Source organism: Pinus tabuliformis, chromosome 1_2, assembly GCF_031772625.1.
Source record: "Pinus tabuliformis cultivar Carrire ecotype Pingquan chromosome 1_2, CPIR1, whole genome shotgun sequence".
Classification (NCBI taxonomy): Eukaryota; Viridiplantae; Streptophyta; class Pinopsida; order Pinales; family Pinaceae; genus Pinus; species Pinus tabuliformis.
In genome coordinates, this window is record NC_142298.1 from 1,333,808,036 (window position 1) to 1,333,828,883 (window position 20,848).

The 20,848-nt window shown below is 38.3% G+C and overlaps 1 protein-coding gene across 1 annotated transcript in view; it reads left to right on the top strand.

The window, feature by feature from the left end:
- Positions 1-1,071: 1,071 nt before the first annotated feature.
- The window catches only part of LOC149211121 (26S proteasome regulatory subunit 8 homolog A), a 28,930-nt gene continuing 9,153 nt past the window's right edge, over positions 1,072-20,848 (top strand). Inside the window, exons 1-5 of the mRNA XM_089396916.1 lie at positions 1,072-1,418; positions 1,968-2,065; positions 3,444-3,668; positions 3,785-3,847; positions 3,987-4,150. Coding sequence (XP_089253042.1) covers positions 1,175-1,418; positions 1,968-2,065; positions 3,444-3,668; positions 3,785-3,847; positions 3,987-4,150 — 794 coding nt within the window. The 5' untranslated portion in view covers positions 1,072-1,174. The remainder of the gene's footprint in view (positions 1,419-1,967; positions 2,066-3,443; positions 3,669-3,784; positions 3,848-3,986; positions 4,151-20,848) is intronic.

Below are 20,848 nucleotides of genomic sequence, written 5' to 3' on the forward strand. Positions count from 1 at the left end.
TAAATTTAACTTGCAAATTGTTAAAAATCTTCAAGTTTACATATCCAGATCACAAAACTAGAAAACCATGAGTTAAACCACCATGTGATACAAAACCATTAAAAACAAAAAATATGTGTTAAAAACCACCAAAAAATGATGTAAAAAACTACCCCTTTTTAGGGGACGCTGCTCGTGAACCCCTGTGCAAGGGGGCTTTTGCACCCATACAACCCCCTTCTGAATAGGGGGGTCTTCACCCTCCTTGCAACCCCTTTGACGGAGGGGCTTTCATGATTATCAACTTTATGATTGTGCTTGAGTATTCAATCACTATAAGAGATTGAATTGGAGAGTCTAGAGTCACACACATAGCTTGTAGCAAAGTAGATGCTTTATCTTGATTATTGGAGGAGGTTCTTAATCCTCATGCATAAGTTACCCTAATTTTTCCTCCAAAATCAAGATCACACTGTGCCTACCACCTTTAATGAGTTAAAGGTTATTTATTTGGAAAATGGTAAAATCAATTACAACTCAATTGTCAATGGATACTTAAAACAATAATTATTGATCAACATCCAAAAACATAGATGAATTCATTGTAAATATCTAAAAAAAAAAGCAATACCACTTAAAATAACTCATTGATGTTCATAAAATAATAGAATTTCAGTATACTTTTAAATCTTAGGCCATTAATCTAACCGTTGAAAAACTAATATTAATCTTATTAAAGAAAGTTATTATAGGAATAAAAGATATAACCATTCAAAAACTAATATCTTATTAAAAAAATATTCTATAAATAAAATATAATAAAAATAATGTTAAAAACCAAGCAATATATAAATGAGCAGAATGATAAAATTTAGATTAGAACAACGATAAAAGTGAATTAATTTGCGGTCTGTAAAGTAAAAGACAGCGGACGGTATAGATAGCTACCGAATATCACAGTTAGAATGAGAATAAACACATCAGTTGAGGAATCAAGTTTTAGTGGGAGCAATAACAACACCCCTGTTTTCACCATTTCAACTAGCTTTCTTCATCACTAAAGAAGAAGGGTACATAATTAATAAAAAAAATATCTCCTCTTCCTCCCAGAGTGTTATAAATTCTTTGAAAGCTGCAAGCGCTTTTATTTTTTTCCTTTTCATTTTTCCGTCATTTCGTCTGAGGGTTTGTAGCGATGCGTGTAGAGGAACTCGGAGGAATTCTGAAACCTGCCTCGGACTTGGAGGCCGCTGCAAACGCGAAGGAAAAATTGAAGGAGAAACATCAGCCCCCCAAAGAATCTAACAGAATGGTGAAGCATGGCGAGGGTTTGCGCCAGTATTACCTTCAACATATTCACGATCTCCAGCTCCAGGTCCGTCAGAAGACGCACAATCTTAACCGTCTTGAAGCCCAGCGAAACGATCTTAATTCCAAAGGTCAGAAATTCGTGTTAAGATTTTTCCTGACGTAGTTATTGTGTTGCCTGCTTCTTTAGGGTTAAATTGACGGTGTTAGGGTTAATTTGACTGTGTAATGGCTTTCAATTTTCTTTATTTTACGACGTGTTCAAAATTTCAGCTTTCTGGCCCACGGGGCTTTGTGGGCTTTGGATTGATGGTGAATGGGTGCGCTGTTAAGGCACTCCTTGCGATAGGTCACCGGTTCAATTCCCCGTGGGTGCTTAGTTTAGTCTTAACATAGAAAAAAAAAATTTCAGCTTTCTGGCTGTTTTTAATTTAGTTTTAATTCTTTTGATTGGATATCTTTAAATTTTATTAAATGGGTTGTTGCCTTCCTCTGCAAGTTAGGGTGAAATTTTGTTATTTTGCTTCTGTGATTGCAAATGTGGCAGGTTTTATAATTACTGGTTTCATGATTTCTTAGTATTTTGTTCATAAGGTTTTATTTTTGAGAGGGTTACTTTTTCGATATTGTAATTCTGCAAGTGTTTAAATATTTTTGTTTTTTTGCTGTTGTTTGTGCAGTGAGAGCGCTGAGGGAGGAATTACAGTTGCTCCAGGAACCGGGATCGTATGTTGGTGAAGTTGTTAAAGTTATGGGGAAGTCTAAAGTTTTGGTTAAGGTGCTTACTCCAAACTGTACTGTTGCTTTAATTGCTTTAAATTGTTCAACTTTATTTGGTTTTATATCAAGATCTGCTCGGTCTTCAAAGTTCTGTTTCGTTGTTTTATGTTCTTATTATAGAAAATTTTAAAGTCGTCAATTTTGTTTTGGAACGTGCTTCCTTTAAACTCACAGAGAAGCGCAATAACTGATGACCTAGAGAGACTTTCCTGCGTGGATAAAACAGTCCTTGAGGGGAAAACTGCTGAACATATGCACTTTTTTCCAGCCAAAGTCCTGTGACGGGGGTATTCCTCCATGAAAGTCATCCTGGGCTTGCACCTGGCCCCAACCTTTTATTCATGCTTATAGGGAATTGGACGGTGACGATGATGATGTTTAGGGTGACCTAAGATTAATAAGGTCTATTGGACAAATAGAGGGGATAAGACTAAATAGTATTCACAAGGTCTATTGGACAAATAGAGGGGATAAGACTAAATAGTATTCACAAGGTCTATTGGACAAATAGAGGGGATAAGACTAAATATTATTCAGATTGTGAGTGATCGGAGACTTCCACAGTGATTCACATTGTTATAGATTTACGGAAGGGAAGGGCACTGTGTGATATAAGTTATCCGTCCAACGTTTCTGATGGGAACTCCATGCAGATTGCCAGATTGTCATTTCTGACTTGTTAGTCATCTTTACAACTATATTCACCACTGAACCAGTACTCCATTGGCTATTCATACTAATTCATCCATTTTAAAAAGGTTGGTCCAAACTTTATATTTTTGGAGGCCAAAACTTTTTATTCCGTAAAGCTTATTTATAAAAAACAAAAGTCCAAAGCTTCTTCGTCGAGTTCCAATCGGGGCGCAACTCAAGAAAGAAATCCCGGCTAACTTGCTAATAGCATGGTATGGGTGGGGAAATGCTATTCGACCGTCTTAACAGTATTACTTAATTCTTGGTGTATAATCGAAATAAAGGAGAAGTGAATTTAATATTGCCTTTATGGTAGTTACCTTCAATTATATTTTTTGAGGTTGTGGTTGGCTATGCATGTTACTTTGGATGCTTGCTACCACCGGGTTGCTTTTTCTAAGCAATATCTGGATAATTATTTGTAGAACTTAAAAAGGACTTCAACTCGGCAGAGTAGTTCCATTTAACAATATGAAGGAAATGGTGTTTACTGAAAGTATAGTATAATCTATCTGACTACTACACATTCCAGTAAATGATTACTACTTGGATTAAATTTGTTTCTAATTTTTCAAGGAATATAACCAGTGAAATGAATAAGAGTTACTGTACAAGTATCCAAAGATTACATTTTCCGAACTAGTAAGAGACGCGATAATTAGTGATATTCTGGTCTGCTGCAGGTGCATCCTGAAGGAAAGTATGTAGTTGATGTAGACAAGAACATTGACATAACAAAAATCACACCTTCTACAAGAGTAGCTCTTCGTAATGATAGCTACGTGCTTCATTTGATTTTGCCTAGCAAAGTAGACCCGTTGGTCAACCTGATGAAGGTGGAGAAAGTGCCGGATTCTACATATGACATGATTGGAGGTCTTGACCAACAGATTAAGGAAATCAAAGAGGTAGACCATTTTTATTTTCATTTGAAGGACTATTGCTTATCTGAACTTCACAAAATGTCTTCAGAAGGTGCTGTTAGCAGATTTTGACATGCTATTCAATGTTAATGCATGTGCAGGTTATCGAGCTTCCTATCAAGCATCCAGAACTATTTGAAAGTCTTGGAATAGCTCAACCAAAGGTATACTTCCTGTCCACATCTTCCAGACGGAGATTAAGTAATATCCTCTTTTCTTGAATTACTTGTGATCTTCTTATATTGGATTTAGACATCTCAGAAATTTAGTAATGCATTTTCCCTTTGTTTGTTGTTGTTTAAGGGTGTACTGTTGTATGGACCCCCTGGCACTGGAAAGACATTGCTTGCCAGGGCAGTTGCTCATCACACAGACTGCACCTTTATTAGAGTTTCAGGTTCTGAATTGGTTCAGAAGTACATAGGTGAAGGATCAAGGATGGTTCGTGAGCTTTTTGTTATGGCAAGGTACTTCTGCACATGTACCTTTTCCTCTTTACTGTCTCATTAATGCTTTTGGATGTTGGTATTTTCTGTTTTGCTTTGGCAATGTACGCCCTTTTCTGTTCAGAACATTAGATGTCTTCTTCTCTAATGGCTTTTTCAATGCTTTTTATGGTAGATGTTTTACAATTATAGGCTTCATAATTGTTCATATTTCAGTTTGCAAGTTAGGCCAACACCAAAGATACATGCCCCTCGTTGAAAATTCACGAAAGAACAAAAGATCCTTCCAACTCTACTCTAGGAAAATTACAGAATAATGTGAAATCTTTCTAACAATTTTGGCATCAAAACATTTAAAAACAGTTTCTTTTACTGATTCTTGATGTATATAAATTTACATATTTTTTTGCAATGGGTACCCAATAATATTTAAAAGTGAACTAGAAACAAGTTCTTAGTCTCTACACTTCAGATGTTTGTTTCAATTCCCTTATTTTTAATGATGGTATCCTTTTCTTCTCTTTTTTGAATTTCAATATTGGTTCTGATTGAATTTCTATTATTTTCACTTTTTATGGACAATCTATTTTTCTCTACTATTGCACCCTTGTTTTGATTGGACTGCTATTGCAGGTTGTAATCACTAGCCCCTTTGACCTGTTTTGATAATCAACAATAATATAAATCCCAGTTCCAATTATTCTTACTCATTTATTTGGGAAGCATTGTTGCAATGCTTGTTTTTTAAATGTTCTAACTAATGTTTGACTATGAGAATGTAAGAAATTGTTATGCACACAACCAACCAAAATGCGTATAAATCTGTAGTCGACCCATTTTTGTTTTGATAGATTCCTTTTTTGGGGAACCACCTTTGGACAAGGTAGCCTTAAGGTGTAGAAATGTTAGTCATCAGCCACTTGCCATCAATGTAACTCTTTTATAACTGGCTTTGGAGGCTACATACCATGTTCACATTCTTTTTAATGATGGTGTCCTTTTCTTCTGTTTTTTGAATTTGAAAATTGGTTCTGATTGAATTTCTATTATTTTCATTTTTATGGACAATCTATCTCTCTCTACTGTTGTGCCCTTGTACCCTTGTTTTGATTGGACTGCTATTGCAGGTTGTAATCACTAGCCCCTTTGACCTATTTTGATAATCAACATTAATATAAATCTTAGTTCCAATTATTCTTACTCAGTTTTTGGGAAGCATTGTTGCAATGATTGTTTTTAAAATGTTCTAACTAATGTTTGACTATGAGAATGTATTAAATTGGCACGCACACAACCAACCAAGTGCGTATAAATTTGTAGTTGACCCAAGTTTGTTTTGTTGGATTCCTTTTTGTGGAACCACCTTTGGACAAGGTAACCTCAAGGTGTAGAAATGTTGGTCATCAATCACTTACCATCAATGCAACTCTTTTATAATTGGCTTTTGAGGCTACACTCCTTGTTCACATTATGCTAGTATAGCAATGGTTGACTGCTAGCCAGTGGTGCCTTCTATATTTACAACTATATCTCATATTATGTCTTGTTCTTGAACTGTTAATTTTAGATAACAATGGTATGTTCTATGCTTTAGCACAATTTACTTCAATGTTCCTTATCAGCCCGATTGACAATTTCAATTGTTTCCAGTAGCTATCACATTAACTTAAACACATTGATAGTAAATTCAGATAGAACATAAAACATGTGCAGAAGACAAGGGAAAAAAAGTCAGGGAAAAAAAACCCCAATGTGGGGAAAATCCTTAGATCAAATCTTCTTATTATTCAATAGTTCAGCACAGAGAGAGAGTGCAAATATCAAATTTAACTTACCCAAAACAGTCCTGTCAAAATCAGTAGTCAACTGCGGCCCTAAACAGAAAGTCAATGCTGTTCAAAGCAACACCAAAAAGTCCTTCAAGTAGCTCAGTCAACAGCAGATCAATTTGGCCTTCCAAGAGAAAACACTGCTGTAAATTCTGCGGTCAAATCTGAAGTCAAAGCTGAAGTCAACCCTGGTCAAACTGTCCCAAACTCCTTGATATCTGTGACAATAAATGTGGCCTCCAAAAATCAAATTTCGGCCTCCAAAATGCTGTCAAAACTTTGTCAAACAGCAAGGGTCAACGCTGCCCTGGAATCGTGAAATTTTCGGCCAGCAAAACAGTCCAGAAATTCGTCCTCCTTTCACACGTGTGAAGTAGAGAAGGCTGCCTCCAAGTTGTACAAACCCATCAAGAGAGGAGAGGGAGACATGTGATGAGATGAGTGATGTACAAATGAGGAGAGAAGTCACTCCTATTGGTGAGGAGACACATCTATTGGGCCTTTGAGCCTACATTTCACCGAGGCCGACCTTGACAATTTCTGCATGAGAGAGAATAAATTCAAAATTCCATTTTTGCTTGTCAGAATGAGATGACCTTTATATTAAAATTGGACCTCTCGAAAAGAGGAACCCAATGCAATAATCATCTCCATCATATGAGCTGTCTTAAGGTAAAATTTGGCCCTAGTTGCCAATTTGAACACTCCCTCTCAACTAGGGAGAATTCCACCTTCCAATCCATATGTCATCATCATGCCATCCTATCATTATGTACCATCTCTGTCATCATTGCACTACTCTGTTGAACCATGAAGTAATAATGAACAAGAAGTGATCGAGAGTGAGTGATAAGATCATACCACTCTCCACTGACAAAAGTCAGTCCTTGATCCTAGATCAAGTTGGTGAACACCATGCATCCTAGTCATAGGGAGTATGGCATTACATGACGCGTCCATCGGTAGTGCTATGGTCCCTAACCATTTTTTACCAACTCATTTGCTAGATGAGAGGTACTTCCCATGAGCCCCGAACTCTATGGGTAAGATGTGCGCTGGGGCATTGGCAGGAAGGTGAACCACTCATTCTGCTCATATGCCATAGGAGAAGGTGAACCACTCATCCTATGCATATGTCAATCATAGGGGAAGGTGAACCACTCACCCTACATACATGTGTTCGGGTAGGGGAAGGTGAACCACTCACCCTACATACATGTGTTCGGGTAGGGGAAGGTGAACCACTCATCCTACACATGTCAACCATCATGGGGTATCACAGGGGAAGGTGAACCACTCGCCCTATGGTTGCTCATAGCTCCAAGAAGTACCGTAAGCCCCCAGGAGCTCCAAGAGTTCAGTGTCCAACTCATATGGGACACTCATAGGAGGGTCGTTCCATGACTGCAAGTCGCTCTCAGAAGGTTAAGAATTTGACCTTTCCCAAAGGCTTCGTGAGAATGTTTGCGACCTGCTCATCTGTTCTAATGTGTTGGAGCCTTGTTGCTCCTCGTTGTACCATATCCCAATAAAGTGGTACCTGATATCAATGTGCTTGGAGCGGTCCTGGAACACAGGATTCTTTGATAGGCGAATCCCTCTCTGGTTGTTGCAGAATATCACAGTGGTATCCAACACGTGCTCAAACAACTGACTGAAGATTTTCCTCAACCAAATAGCTTCACAATAGGCCATACTCACAGTAATGACAATGTATTCGGCCTCGACGGTGCTTCCTTTGATTTTTTCTTCCTGCTCATCCATGATATTGAAGCAGACCCCAAAGAGAAGCAGCAAACAGACGTGCTATTGCGATCCACCACACTGCCAACCCTGTCAGCATCTGAATATCCATGTAGTCTCAAGTTCTTGACAATGTATCTTAGTCCATAATGGATTGTGCCCCAAAGATATTTCAAGAGATTCTTTGTAGCAATCCAATGAATGTGATGAGGCTCAGCCATAAATTGACTCAACGTGTTCACAGTGAAGCATATGTCAAGGCGAGAGTTGACCAAGAACATCAGGGCCCCTATAAGTTGGTGATACTCGGAAGGGTTCGCTAATCTGGGCCCAACAACAGTTCCACATAGCTTCTTAAAGTTGAGTTCCATCGGAGTAGTCACAGACTTGCAATCCACCATCCCACATCTCTCAAGTAGCTTCACAATGTATTTTCCTCGAGAAAGGAAAATCTCACTTGGGTTTTACCAGACCTATAGCCCTAGGAAGTAGTGCATTAGTCCTAGGTCCTTCATCTCGAATTCAGAAGCCAACTCCCTCTTACATTGATGAATGAGAGGGTCATCACCTCTTAGAAAGAGATCATTCACATAAAGGACCAAAGTAGTATGGCTAGACATCAACATCGTGACAGGAGGAGATACAGAGATAGGGTGTTGTAGCAGGATGTGCAACATTGGGGAGAACACAGTCCTTGCTAAGGAGGAGTGTTAGTTTCTGTAGCATCACATGTGTTCTAGCCATGAAATTTGGTGGAGAGGCTAGGATGCATGAGATCTCCAAACCCCAAAAATCGTTTATGGAAATTCCACAGTTTCTGTAGCATCACATGTGTTCTAGCTACGAAATTTGGTGGAGAGGCTAGAATGCATGAGATCTCTAAACCCCAAAAATCGTTTATGGAAATTCCACCTAGAGATGACTTAATTAAATTATGTACTTAATTAGAATTAATTAAGTCAAGGTGAGAATAGTCTAGAAACTCACACATATCGACTTCAGGATGATCATAGCTCTTGATTAAGATTTAATCTTGGCTGTTGGAGTCCCAACAAAGAATTGTAAGAAGAAGTCGATGGGCACTTGGAGAAGATACACTGACAGTTCATTTTCTTTGGCAGATCAATTTCCAGAGAGTAGTAGTAGTTGCCGGAGAGCCAAAGATCGAAGCAGAGTCAGTGAGGGGCAGAGACAATGATTTGGAGGAATTTTTGCAGTTTCGGAGAGGCAGTAGCAAGTGACCGAGTTATTTCTAGTGAGGCAACATAGAGGACTTCGCAATTGCTTCATACAAGTAACTTGATTTGGCTAGAGGAAATTTCGTCTTCAGTTCCAGAGGCTGGGCAAAGGGTCCAAAGTGTCGGAGAAGTGATTTTCTCAACAGAGATAGGCATAATGATTTCATTAGAGGCAGTTTTGGGCTAGACATCATAGGGCTAGTTTAAGCATTGCACAGAGGCCAGTGTGGGGTTTCAGGAGGACAAGTTTCTGAAGGAAATTTGTTTTGGGGTTGCTCGTGGAAGAAGGGTAATTCCCTCGGATAATTTTGCCTAGCTTTTCTTGCTGTTTGGAATCTGGATTGCAAGTTGGGCATCCATAGATTGTATTCATATTTCACTGTTGCTTAATAATAAAAACCCTCAACTACTACATCGGTTTTCCCACATTGGGTTTTTTCGGGGACATTTGTCCAAAAATAATGATGTCATTTTATGTGCGTGTGCTAATATTTTCTCAGTTCCAACGTTATTTTTATTTCTGCAGTTTATTTGTGAAGATTGTAGTGATTTATTTGATATTTGCCATAGCAGATAAATTGTTGTTAAAATTGGCAACTAGGGACAAATCCATCTTTGGACAACTCCTTTGAGGAACATAATTGTGACATTGAATTCCTCTTTTCGAGAGGACCAAAATCGACCTAAAAGAACACCGAATTTGGATAAGGAAAAATATTTAGTTATTTAAAAGAAATAATACAAGTCACAACTTTATTAAGGCGGGAAAATTGAAAATTTGAAATTCAAATTTGCCTCCAACTGTCAAAGTTGGCTTCACCTCCATAAGGACATTGTTATATATATAGGTGTCCTTCATCCTCATTTGAACACATCACTCACACATTTGCTTCTCTCTGAAATGGCCACAGAAGGAAGGTGTCTCCAGCAAAGGAAGAAGGGAATGGTTGATGTTTGTGCAGGGTTGTTTGATGGGCTGAGTCTCCTAGGCAGAAGGCCAAGCTTCTTAGAGGCAAGTCTGGGCTTATGTATGAACTGTTCTGAGCATGTTTATCTTCTATTACAGGTCTGAGTTATCCCTGGGGTTGACCGAGGCATAAGCGCAGGGCTGAGTTGGTTAGATATATCTCTTATGATGTGAAAACCCTCTCTTAGATAGGCTGTACCTTCAGAATTTCCTCTCAGGCAGGCCACAGACATTATGTTGCTGAACAGTGGTCCATGAGGGTAAATACCTGCCCAGGTAAACCACAGACCTATTTTGGTGAAGGCAGATTGGCGTCAAGGTGTGTTTGGGGGCTGGACTAAGCCCTGTCTTGTAGCTGATAGAGGACAGACTGTCTTGGAGGAGAGCTGTAGCTGTAGAAGGCTATTTGGGTTAATACTTAAGGGCAGAAGCAGTTGTCCACATGCTCTAACCAGGAGCAGTTAGCTACAACAGTATTCTACAACCTAAGGTCTGATATATTTATGTAGCCTTGAATGCTAGTTGGATTATTGACCTAATTGGTCAGATTATGGTAGCTCCTAGATAGACTGGAAGTAGCCCTAACCAGTCCAAGCTATATGGATCTTTGAAGTAACTGTCCTAAGCAAAAAACATATTAAACTAAAATTAACATGGGATCAGAGCTAGGAGAGGACAAGTCCAAGCAAGAGTGAAAAAAAGAAAGCAATCACTAGAAGAACTTTGTTGACAAGACTCTACAGACTGTGGAATGAACATTTGCTGTGACTATAAAAGAAGAGGGTCTCGAAATCTTCAAATCAGAAAGAATGGAAGCAGAGGGAGAAACCCTATAATTTTGATAGCCCTATTCAGAGACTCAATTACAGTCCAATATGTAAAGGACTAGTTCCCATGATCTCTGTGCCAGAAGTCTGAGGAGCATGTCAAATTGTCATTCAAGGCTGAGCATCTTATCAAAGAAAGCAGTGCCGATATGAATAGTGATTCAAATTCATACCAGTGACCAATCCTTAAGAACAATAGCTCGCATCTGTTTGAGATCTATGGGTCGTTTACCTCAGGATCTTGCACTCTCTTTTGGACTATGGCTTGCGCTATAGATATCTCTCTGCATCTCTGTGTTTGAGCTATTCCCTCCCCTATGACAATCTTGCATGTTCACAGCTACAAGCCTTTTAGTTCGTAAGGAATTTGATTTGGTATTTCTATCCATATCTTTTATATTGATATGATCCACATCTCAATGGTATCAGTGTTCATTATTACAACAAGCTATATAGTATAATGATTGGTCTTGTCTGCCCTGGCACTATATTATATCTCGAATGACTTTAATGATTGGATGACCCCTTTTGGCATCATGTATCAGTTTTAATTCAGCATAACTTGCTATGTATTGATGAAGGATCAGAAGTATTATAGTCATGTATGGCTTTATTGCAGGCTTGCACAATAAAGTCTTGCTCAGAAAGCTGTCTTGTGGAGTATTTTTGGCTCTAAGAATTTAAGGTAATTCTGGTCCAGTTCTGGATAAGTGAAGTTGAGTTCCTGATGCAATCCATTTTTGAGGTTGATTCAGATGTCATCTGTCACCCTAAGTATGACAGTGTTTGCAATCTCTGTCAAGGACAAACAGTCTCAATCGTTGCACAGAGGTTCAACTCCAGTACGCTATGCATAAGGGTTTGATCACTCATTGAAGTTAATATCACATGGTTTTGATTAATGAATTCAGTGGCCACTTTAAAATCAAATTCTTGTAAGCCTTCTGTCAGATTTAATGTCACTGGCCCGATTGGGAAATCAGTCTTGATGACCTTCTATGGCATCAGTCTTCAGACATCTCTTGATCTTATCATCTTACCAAGAATCTCTTCCTACAGTAATCCTAAGGCACCAAGTACATTTTGCAACAGTATTGATCCTCTTTAAGGTTTGAGAAGAAACGTGTTATATCTACGGCTTAAGAAATCTCAGTGATTTCAACATGTCTCTATAACCTCGTGCATAGGAATCATAGGAAGAGCAAGGGTCTATTTTTGGAAGTTTCATCTATTAACCATCTTTGCAAGGAGAGAGTAGAGGTCCAATGAAGCCTTGTCTGTGGAAGATCGAAGAACACCAGGTATAAGCTCTTCATTTACAGACTCTCGACCCTTATCCAGAGCTCCAGTTCCAACATCAAAAGACTTGTGAATAGCAAAGGTACTTGTGACCCTTCACCCTCTAGGGCATCTCATCACAAGCGGATGTCAATTTGGTTAGCAGAGTAAGAACTTGTTCTGAAGTGGTTACGGCTTGTGACATATTCATCTCATTTCTCTATATCCAATAAAGTTATGGAACCTCTGTGAATTATTACAGACCTGAATGTGATCAATTCATAATTAGTCTTCAAGAAGAAAATTCATGACTATTGAGGCGTGGCTTTGGTGTATCTGTCCTAAGCATCAAACAATGATAGTACTATACATATTCATATATGTATGAGCTCTTTTGGAGCCGACCTGATCCATGGTGTATCATGCAGCAAGAAAATTACCAGCATACAAGGAATTCTCTTTTTAAGTTTTTTATTTTATTTTTGGAGATTTGGTAGTAGTCCATTGTTTTGATATACAGTTATCAAGAGCTGTAATCAAGTATCATCACCTACTGCAGAAGATCAGAGTCATAATCAAGGGAGTGTGACAGCAAAAGTCTGGCCTATTGTCAGTTAAACTACTTCAGAAACAGTTTCAAGTAGAAACAGTGTATGGCATCCTCCCTTGCAGCAGGCATCTAATAGACTGCTGTTAAGGTTTGTCGGGTAGATCATGTGAAAGAGACTACCAAGTGCATTGGAAATTTGGTGATAAGATAACAAACGGGTTGATGAAGGCTAAATGACCAACTGAGGCAAGGATTTAGAGGGAGCTATAAAATCCCTGTCAAAACAGTTGGATGACCTTACCTCAATGTCCAAAGGAATAATAACAAGAAAAGTAGTAGGTTGCAGATTGCTCGATGTCTATGTTTTGGCAAGATCACTCTCCCTATGTTCAGAAGGTACTATGGACAAAATATTGTAAATATGCAGTTATTGGAGATGTCTGCGCTCTCATTTATCAAAGTAAGAGGATGTTGACTTTCAAGATGGAAGACCTAGCCTTGATGCACTATTCCCTGTACTTAAAAGTCTGATGGGAAAGAGAAGTTGCTGGTCTGGATCTATATATATATATATATATATCTTATGGATCCTTGGTGTTCTTGACAAACACTTATCATATGCCTCGCTGTAAAGACTCTGAATCTATCTGTGGATGAATCTATTGTTGTCTGAATTGGCAGTATAAAGAATTGAAAGAGCACATCTAGTGCTATATCTCTTGATTCGGTTGCTCTGGAAGCACTATTGAGGCTGAATGTATATAGCAGCAAGTATGAATTATTATGAAGCCAGTTGGTTGAAGAAGCTCTTCAATGAGCCTTTTGTGCACATGCTGAAATCCACCGTTGTATAACTGTGATATTCTTGAGTGGGATTTGTTTTTCAGAGAATCCATGTTCTACGACAACTCCAAGTATTGGGTACTGCTTTATTTTGATACAGTACATTGGGAAGCTTCCAAGTTTCATCATTGTTGGTTGGATGAGCAAACTATCATCCTTTCATGGCCTCTTTGTAATATCAAGATTATCTTTCTTTAGAAAGAGACTAGGAGTCATGGATAGACCTTACTAGGATGGTCCTGGTTGAACATTGATCTTTGGGAGCTCTTGGGGGCTTGGGGTACTTCTTGAGCTATGAGTGACCATAAAGTGAGTGGTTCACCTTCCCCTATGATGGTTGACATGTGTGTAGGGTGAGTGGTTCACCTTCTCCTATGGCATATGAGTAGGATGAGTGGTTCACCTTCTCCTGCAGATACCCCAGTGAGAAATGCATAAGGGCATCTATTGACATGTCAGTGGGACGTGGTTCATTTTTTCCCCACATATAGAATGTTTATTCCCTACGATCTGTGGTTGACATGTCGGTGGCATGTGGTTCATCCTTTCCCCACATGTAGGATCCTTCCCACTATTGTTGGTTTGCATGCGTGTAGGACATGGTTCTTCTTTTCCCTACTCTCGGTGTTTTGCATGCGTTATGATATGTGATTGTAAGATGTGGTTCGTCCTTTCTCTACATGTGATTGTAATGTGTGATTGTAGGATGTGGTTCGTCCTTTCCCTACATGTGGTTGTGAGTAGGATGTGATACATTCCTTCCCTGTTATTGATTCAGTATCATCCTACTCAGGTAGTCCGGGACACATGGGAAGTACCTCTCATTTGGCCAATGAGGTGGGAAAAATGGTTAGGGACCATAGCACTACCGATGGATGCATCGGGTATTGCCGTACTCCCTATGACTAGGATGCTTGGTGTTCTTCAACCTGATCTGTGATCAAGTCTAATTGAGGTTTTACGTCTGGCTTGACTTTTGTCAGTGGAAAGTTGTGAGGTCTTGTGACTCACTCTCGATCAATTCTTCATTATTATTTCAATGTTCAGCAGAGCAGAGCAAAATCGAGATACATAGATGGTTCATGATGGCATGATGATCAGTGACATAGTTGTTGGTTTGATAGGTGGAATTCTCCCTAGTTGAGAGGGAGTGTTAAAATTGGAAACTAGGGACAATCCCACTTTGGACAACTCCTTTGAGGAAGATAATTGTGGCATTGAATTCCTCTTTTTGAGAGGACCAAAATCGACACTGAATTTGGATAAGGAAAAAATATTATTTATTTAAAAGAAATTCTATAAGTCATAACTTTATTAAGGCGAGAAAATTGAAAATTTGAAATTCAAATTTGCCTCCAACTGTCAAAGTTGGCTTCACCATCATAAGGACAAATTGTTTTATATAGGTGTACATCCTCATTTGGACACATCAATCACACGTTTGCTTCTCTGAAATGACCCTAGAAGGAAGGTGTTTCTGGCGAAGGAAGAAGGGATTGGTTGATGTTTGTGTAGAGTTGTTTGATGGGCTGAGTCTCCTAGGCAGAAGGCCGAGCTTCTTAGAGGCAAGTTTGGGCTTATGTATGAATTGTTTTGAGCATGTTTATCTTCCATTACAGGTTCGAGTTATCCCTGGGGTTGGCTGAGGCATAAGGGCAGATTTGGGTTGGTTAGATATATTTCTTATGATATGAAAACTCTCCCTTAGTTAGGCCGTACCTTCAGAAGTTCCTCTTAGGCGCTTCGCAGACATTATGTTGCTGAACAATGGTCCATGAGGAGGGTAAATACGTGCCTAGGTGAATTGCAGACTTGTTTTGTTGAAGGCATATTGGCGTCAAGGTGTGTTTGGGGGCTGGACTAAGCCTTGTCTTGTAGCTGATAGAGGACTGACTGTCTTGGAGGAGAGTCGTCGCTGTAGAAGGCTGTTTTGGTGAATAAGTAAGGGCAGAAGCAGTGTGCCACATGCTCTAACCAGAAGTAGTTAGCAACAACAATATTCTGCAACCTAATATCTGATGTATTTATGTAGCCTTGAATGCTAGTTGGATGGTTGACCGAATTGGTCAGATTATGGCAGCTCCTGGATAGACTGGAAGGAGCCCTAAGCAGTCCAAGCTTCTTCTACGCATGTCGCCAACCTAAGAAGGTATATCTTGTCAGCTTCAGAAGTACATCTATGATTGAGGGTAGTGATAATGCATCTCCTAATTGGCAAGTCAATCTTGACCTAGTATTATTGTACTCTCTCTCTTTGCTGAACATTTGACATTAATAATAAGAAGAATTGATCAAGGGTTTTCCCCATCCTGGGGTTTTTCCGTGGCTTGAGCCATATTCTTGTGTTCTCTTGTCTTGGCTTGCCTTTGACATTTTTTTTTCACGTTCTTTCTTCAGTTACTATAAAATTTATTTATTGCTAATGGAAGTATAAGGGACTGTAAAATGGGCTATATGGAACTTTGAAGTAACTGTCCTAAGCAAAGAACATGTTAACCGAAAATTAACAATTAGAAAAATAATTACGGTTGCGGCAATAGGATTTTAGTTTTGAAGTTTTCACAGAAGTTGCAGAAGAAGTTGCTGGACAGGTCAAAGTTGTAGAAGAAGTTGCTAGGTAGGTCGAAGATGTAGACAAAGCCGTTGAAAGTCAAAATTGCAGAAGTCAAGGTTACTTGGGAGCGAGAGCGACATTTTTAGAAGCTCCCAGTTTGGGAGCGAATCTTGGAGCTTTTTTTTTTTAATATAATATATATATTTTTTATATTTTGATGCATATATGTCAATAAAAACCTATAGAATGATGAATTAGATATAAAAAGACATAGATTGAACAATATAACAACAATCATTTGGAAGTTATAATCTTCATCAACCACGTCCACATGTTAGTAACATACAACATATTGAGTCTCATGAATCATGATTCATCAATCTTAAAGTTTCAAGCTTTCAAAATTCAATATATAACATTTATCATTATTGATCACTAAAGTTGTACTTGTAAGCTAAGTGTAACCATTACAACAAATAATATCTAACATGGAATGAAATGTTATAAAATGAAATGAAATTAAACAATTTTCAACTTTCACGAAGCATCATATTCATAATTCATTACCAGTGAGTTATAATTTCCAACTTCAAACTTCAAACTTAAATTGTCATATATTGTTTACAAAAAATATCATAATAAATATGAAAGAGTCAACAATTATAAAAACTACTAGAAACTAGAAAAGACAAGTAAATCTATTGTCTATTGCTAATGCTTGGGTCTCTGGCGGCTGCGAGAAATGTCTAATTTTTGAGTCTTGTTGGAAAATCAAGATCTTTGTCATTAATATGACCCTCATTAACATAAGATAGAAAAAACATAGCATGTCAAGTCAAGATTTTGTTCTAGCGATGGTTACATTTTTAGTAGGGTCATGATAGAGGAGTTCGACAACCAATGTCACTAACATCAAGGTACATAGAGGGATTGGTGCTCTTCATTAAATATGAGTTCCATACCCTAATACATGACAAAATCCAATGGAAACATTGCAATCCCCCCAATCTTGAAATCCTGAAAAACTGATAAGTTTGCTGGATTTTGAATGAGATTTAAAATTCTACTTTCTCCATATGAAATCCAATGAGGTCGGAACCACTCTCAAACATCCTCGAGTCATTTCATGGTAATGTTAAAAATTTAAGTAAAAGGATGAAAATGAAGATTAAGGAGAATGTCACTTTTACTTTAAGAATTTAACATTACCATGAATCGCGTATCAATACTAGGGCCATAGGCTTGATAATTAGGCTGCCCCACTAAAAAATTATTTATTTCTTTGAAAAAAATTGCATTTGGAATGTTATTACAAAAAAAATTTGCAAAAAGGCTAGGCAGCAAAAATTTCGCTCTCGGATTTGCTCTCGAAATTCGTCCCAAGTTGCTCCCAAAGGGAGCGCGATTCGGGAGCGGGTTCGGGGGGGGGAGCTGCTCCCCTGCGACCTTGGCAGAAGTTGTTGGAAGTAAGGTGTGACTTTGTCTTGGAGGGTCTTGGTCAAGGGTCAAAGGTCTAGAAATTTGTCAATTGAAGGTCTATAAGAAAGAGAGAATTTTGGTGGGTTTTCCTCTCAAGTTGGAGAGGTTTTGGCCCTAGTTGATCACCTATATCTTGTGTTCTATTGTCTCATTGATTTTATTGTTTGGTAGCTGTTTGATGATAGAAAAACATTAATAATAATCTAGTGAAAGAAGAAGCTTATCAAATTAAGTAAAAATATATCACAAGCAGTTATCAAAGTAAGAGAAATCACCTACACTTGTGCTGCCCCTAGATTTCTCAACATGGTATCAGAGTTAAGGTGACAAGACAAGGAAAGACAACTTAAAGGACACTCGAGGGCCGAAGCACTAGAAGATCATCAAGAGTATCAACATCATCAAGAAGAATCAAAGACATCATAAAGACAAGGATTTCATCATCATCTAGAAGGGAGTTACTAAAGAAGACCTCTAAACCCTGCACTTCGTTCAAAGGAGGAGTCTACACAAAGCATTCTTGGGAACCTTGCATAATCATCACCTCGTAGAAGGAGACCTCAAAGCCCCTACCTCTACTCAAGGTAAGAAGAACTACAAATTGGAGCATCTTGAAGCCTCTACATCAAAAGAAAACCAAGGAGAAGGCATTGTCATCATCATCAAAAAACCAAGGTGATCTCCCTCTCTTTGAAGGATCACTATTGAAGGAAGACATCTTCTATTATCAACATCATCATCAAAATCAAGAAGGCATCAAGTTGAAGATATTGTCATCAAGAAGGATCTTCACTTGACAAGTAAGTGCCTTTATATCTATGACTGAATCTGCTATTAAAATGACTTTTTGCAAGGAAAGTAACAAATTGGTTGAGTCATCAAACTTTCTTGCATGGAAGAAGAGGACTGATTTGATCCTCATAGAAAATGAAGTTGTTGATCATGTCAAGGGTGCAATCACTAAACCTCCAAAAGAAGAAGCTCAAGCTCTTGCAAGGTACATAAAAGGGATGCTCAAAGGATTCTGATAGAGTCCATCAAAGATTCCCTCATACCCTACATATGAAAGTTGCAGACATCAAAAGAAATATATGATAAAATAGGAGAATTATTCTTCATAAGTACTGTTGGAGAAGTAATATCATAAAGACAAGAACTATACAAGATGAAAATATCAAAAGAAGATGGAATAACCTCATATTTTATGAGGGTGTCAGAAATAAGAGACCAACTACAAGAGTTGGGAGAAATAATGTCCGACAAAGAAATGACCACCATAGTGCTCAATGCACTACCAGAGGAATGGGACAACTTTACATTAAGCATCTATGGAAAGAAAGAAGCTACCCCATTCAACGAACTTTGGTCATTATGTAAAATTAAAGAAACCAGGCTAAAGGCGAAAAGTGATGTAGGATCAAACGAGCAAGAACAAACATTTGTTGCCATGGCTAAGAGAAAGGGAAAGTTTGGAAAGTTCGGTCCTCAGAAAAAGAACAAGAAGAAATGTCAAAGATCTAATGCTATGGCTGTCATGAATATGGACACTACAAGAGAGATTGTCCTAAACTCAAGGACAACAACAGAAGAGGAAGGGAAGAGGCCCATATCACTGAGGAAGTGGAAGAAGCTGAAAGGAAGAAGCCAAAGAAAGAGGAAGTAAAAGATCTCTACTATGATTGAGGTAATTTCCTCCACCGAGTTCTTTTAGTTTTTGTAAAGTATAGTGATCATTGTGGGAAACATTAGAAGCATGATATGGTGCATCATTTTAGGAGATGGCATCATAGTAGCATACTATTGAAGCAAGAGCTCATTAGAAAAGCTTGAAAGAATAGTTGAAGTAGAAATCTATATGGATGTTGTAGTCATCATATAAAGGAAGTAGCTTTTGGTAACATGTGTAGTGCATATGGTTAAAAGAAAGTCATCTAACATGATAGAAGGAATTCATCATACATCATCATCATGAGAAAGGAGCTTTTGCAGGATAGGATAATCTAGATCCTCTGTTAGAATCTTCATTGGAAGGTTCACCTCTCTTGAAGGAAGCTAGTGTCTCACTGAGAATTCCACCTTGTATTGGATTCATTGAAGGATGATGGTATGGTGACAAAGGAATGTGGCATGTTGAGATGGTTGAAGCACTCTCAAACAAGAAAAGGAAGTTGCTGAAGGATGCCTAGATGACCACAAGAAGGAAAGAGGTATGCATGCATGTATTTGAGTCATGTCATCATATAGTTGCATGGGTAAATGCTCTATCTCATGAGCATGATCAAAGAAAAGGGATATCCTCCTTTGAAAAGATGCATGAAGGCATGGTTCACATATTGACTAGATGAAATCAACATAATATGTTCTCGTATGGAATATAAGGTGGTTGACAAAGATTAAGGAACTATGGATGGAAGTTCTTGGGGAGAAATGTGTGAAAAAATAAAGAGATTATAAAATATGCAACTATGGTCACATAGAAAAAGAAATCAACATCCTATAACTAGAAGAATTGGCCATGACATCTCCATAGAGAAGGCGTGAAGATTCTAATAAGGTTTGTAAAGAAGGACCATTGACATTGAATATCTTCGAGATGTGTAAATATGTATGTAGGATGTTGATGTTGGAACAAGCAGATGCCATGATGGACCATCACGAAAGGTAATTTTGATTTGATGTTCATTTTTTTATTTTTTATTTTATTTTTGCTCAATATCTGAATGAGCTAATATAGGGATATTGAAAGAGAGTTGTGGATGTCACCTACAACTTGTACTCATCTGGTGGTATGGAAGATCTTAAAGGAAACGTGATATGGAAAAGGTAGCGGTATGAAGAATAGCTAGATATGGACTAGTAGATCACTTTCCGATGAAAGAAAGGATGACATGACCGACGTGGTTCGTGAATGAAAGTGATGGATGGTCAATGCCCTATGAAGAAGTCCCTAGAGTTTGAAGGCTCCATAATGATGAAAAGATAAAATTCATGACATAAAAGGAGGAGCTCCTCTAGCAGCTGATAGTGCCATGATCTCCACTAAAGAGTTGTGTTGGAAAACAAGTCCTTGGTTAAGAGGGAGCTTGGAAGCAAGTCCCTAGTTAAAAGAGAGCTTGTACAAGTTTCGGGATGAGAGGAACTTGGGTACATTCCTTTATAGGAATGGGTACATCCTCCCAAGTTGAGATGGAAAGATAGACATATCATTCTTGTCTTCACCTTGGGAAGAAACAATGGAGGATTGGGTAAGCATTTGGCATCTGATACTCTTTGAGGATGTGGTAGGGCATCCAAGATAAGAGTAGTCGTAGAGAGTTGATATTCTTTGAGGTCAGGGAATCCAAGATAAGATTAGTCCTAGAAGGACATACCTTGTGAACACCTGGGTGGGGTATGCTTCTTGAGAGACAA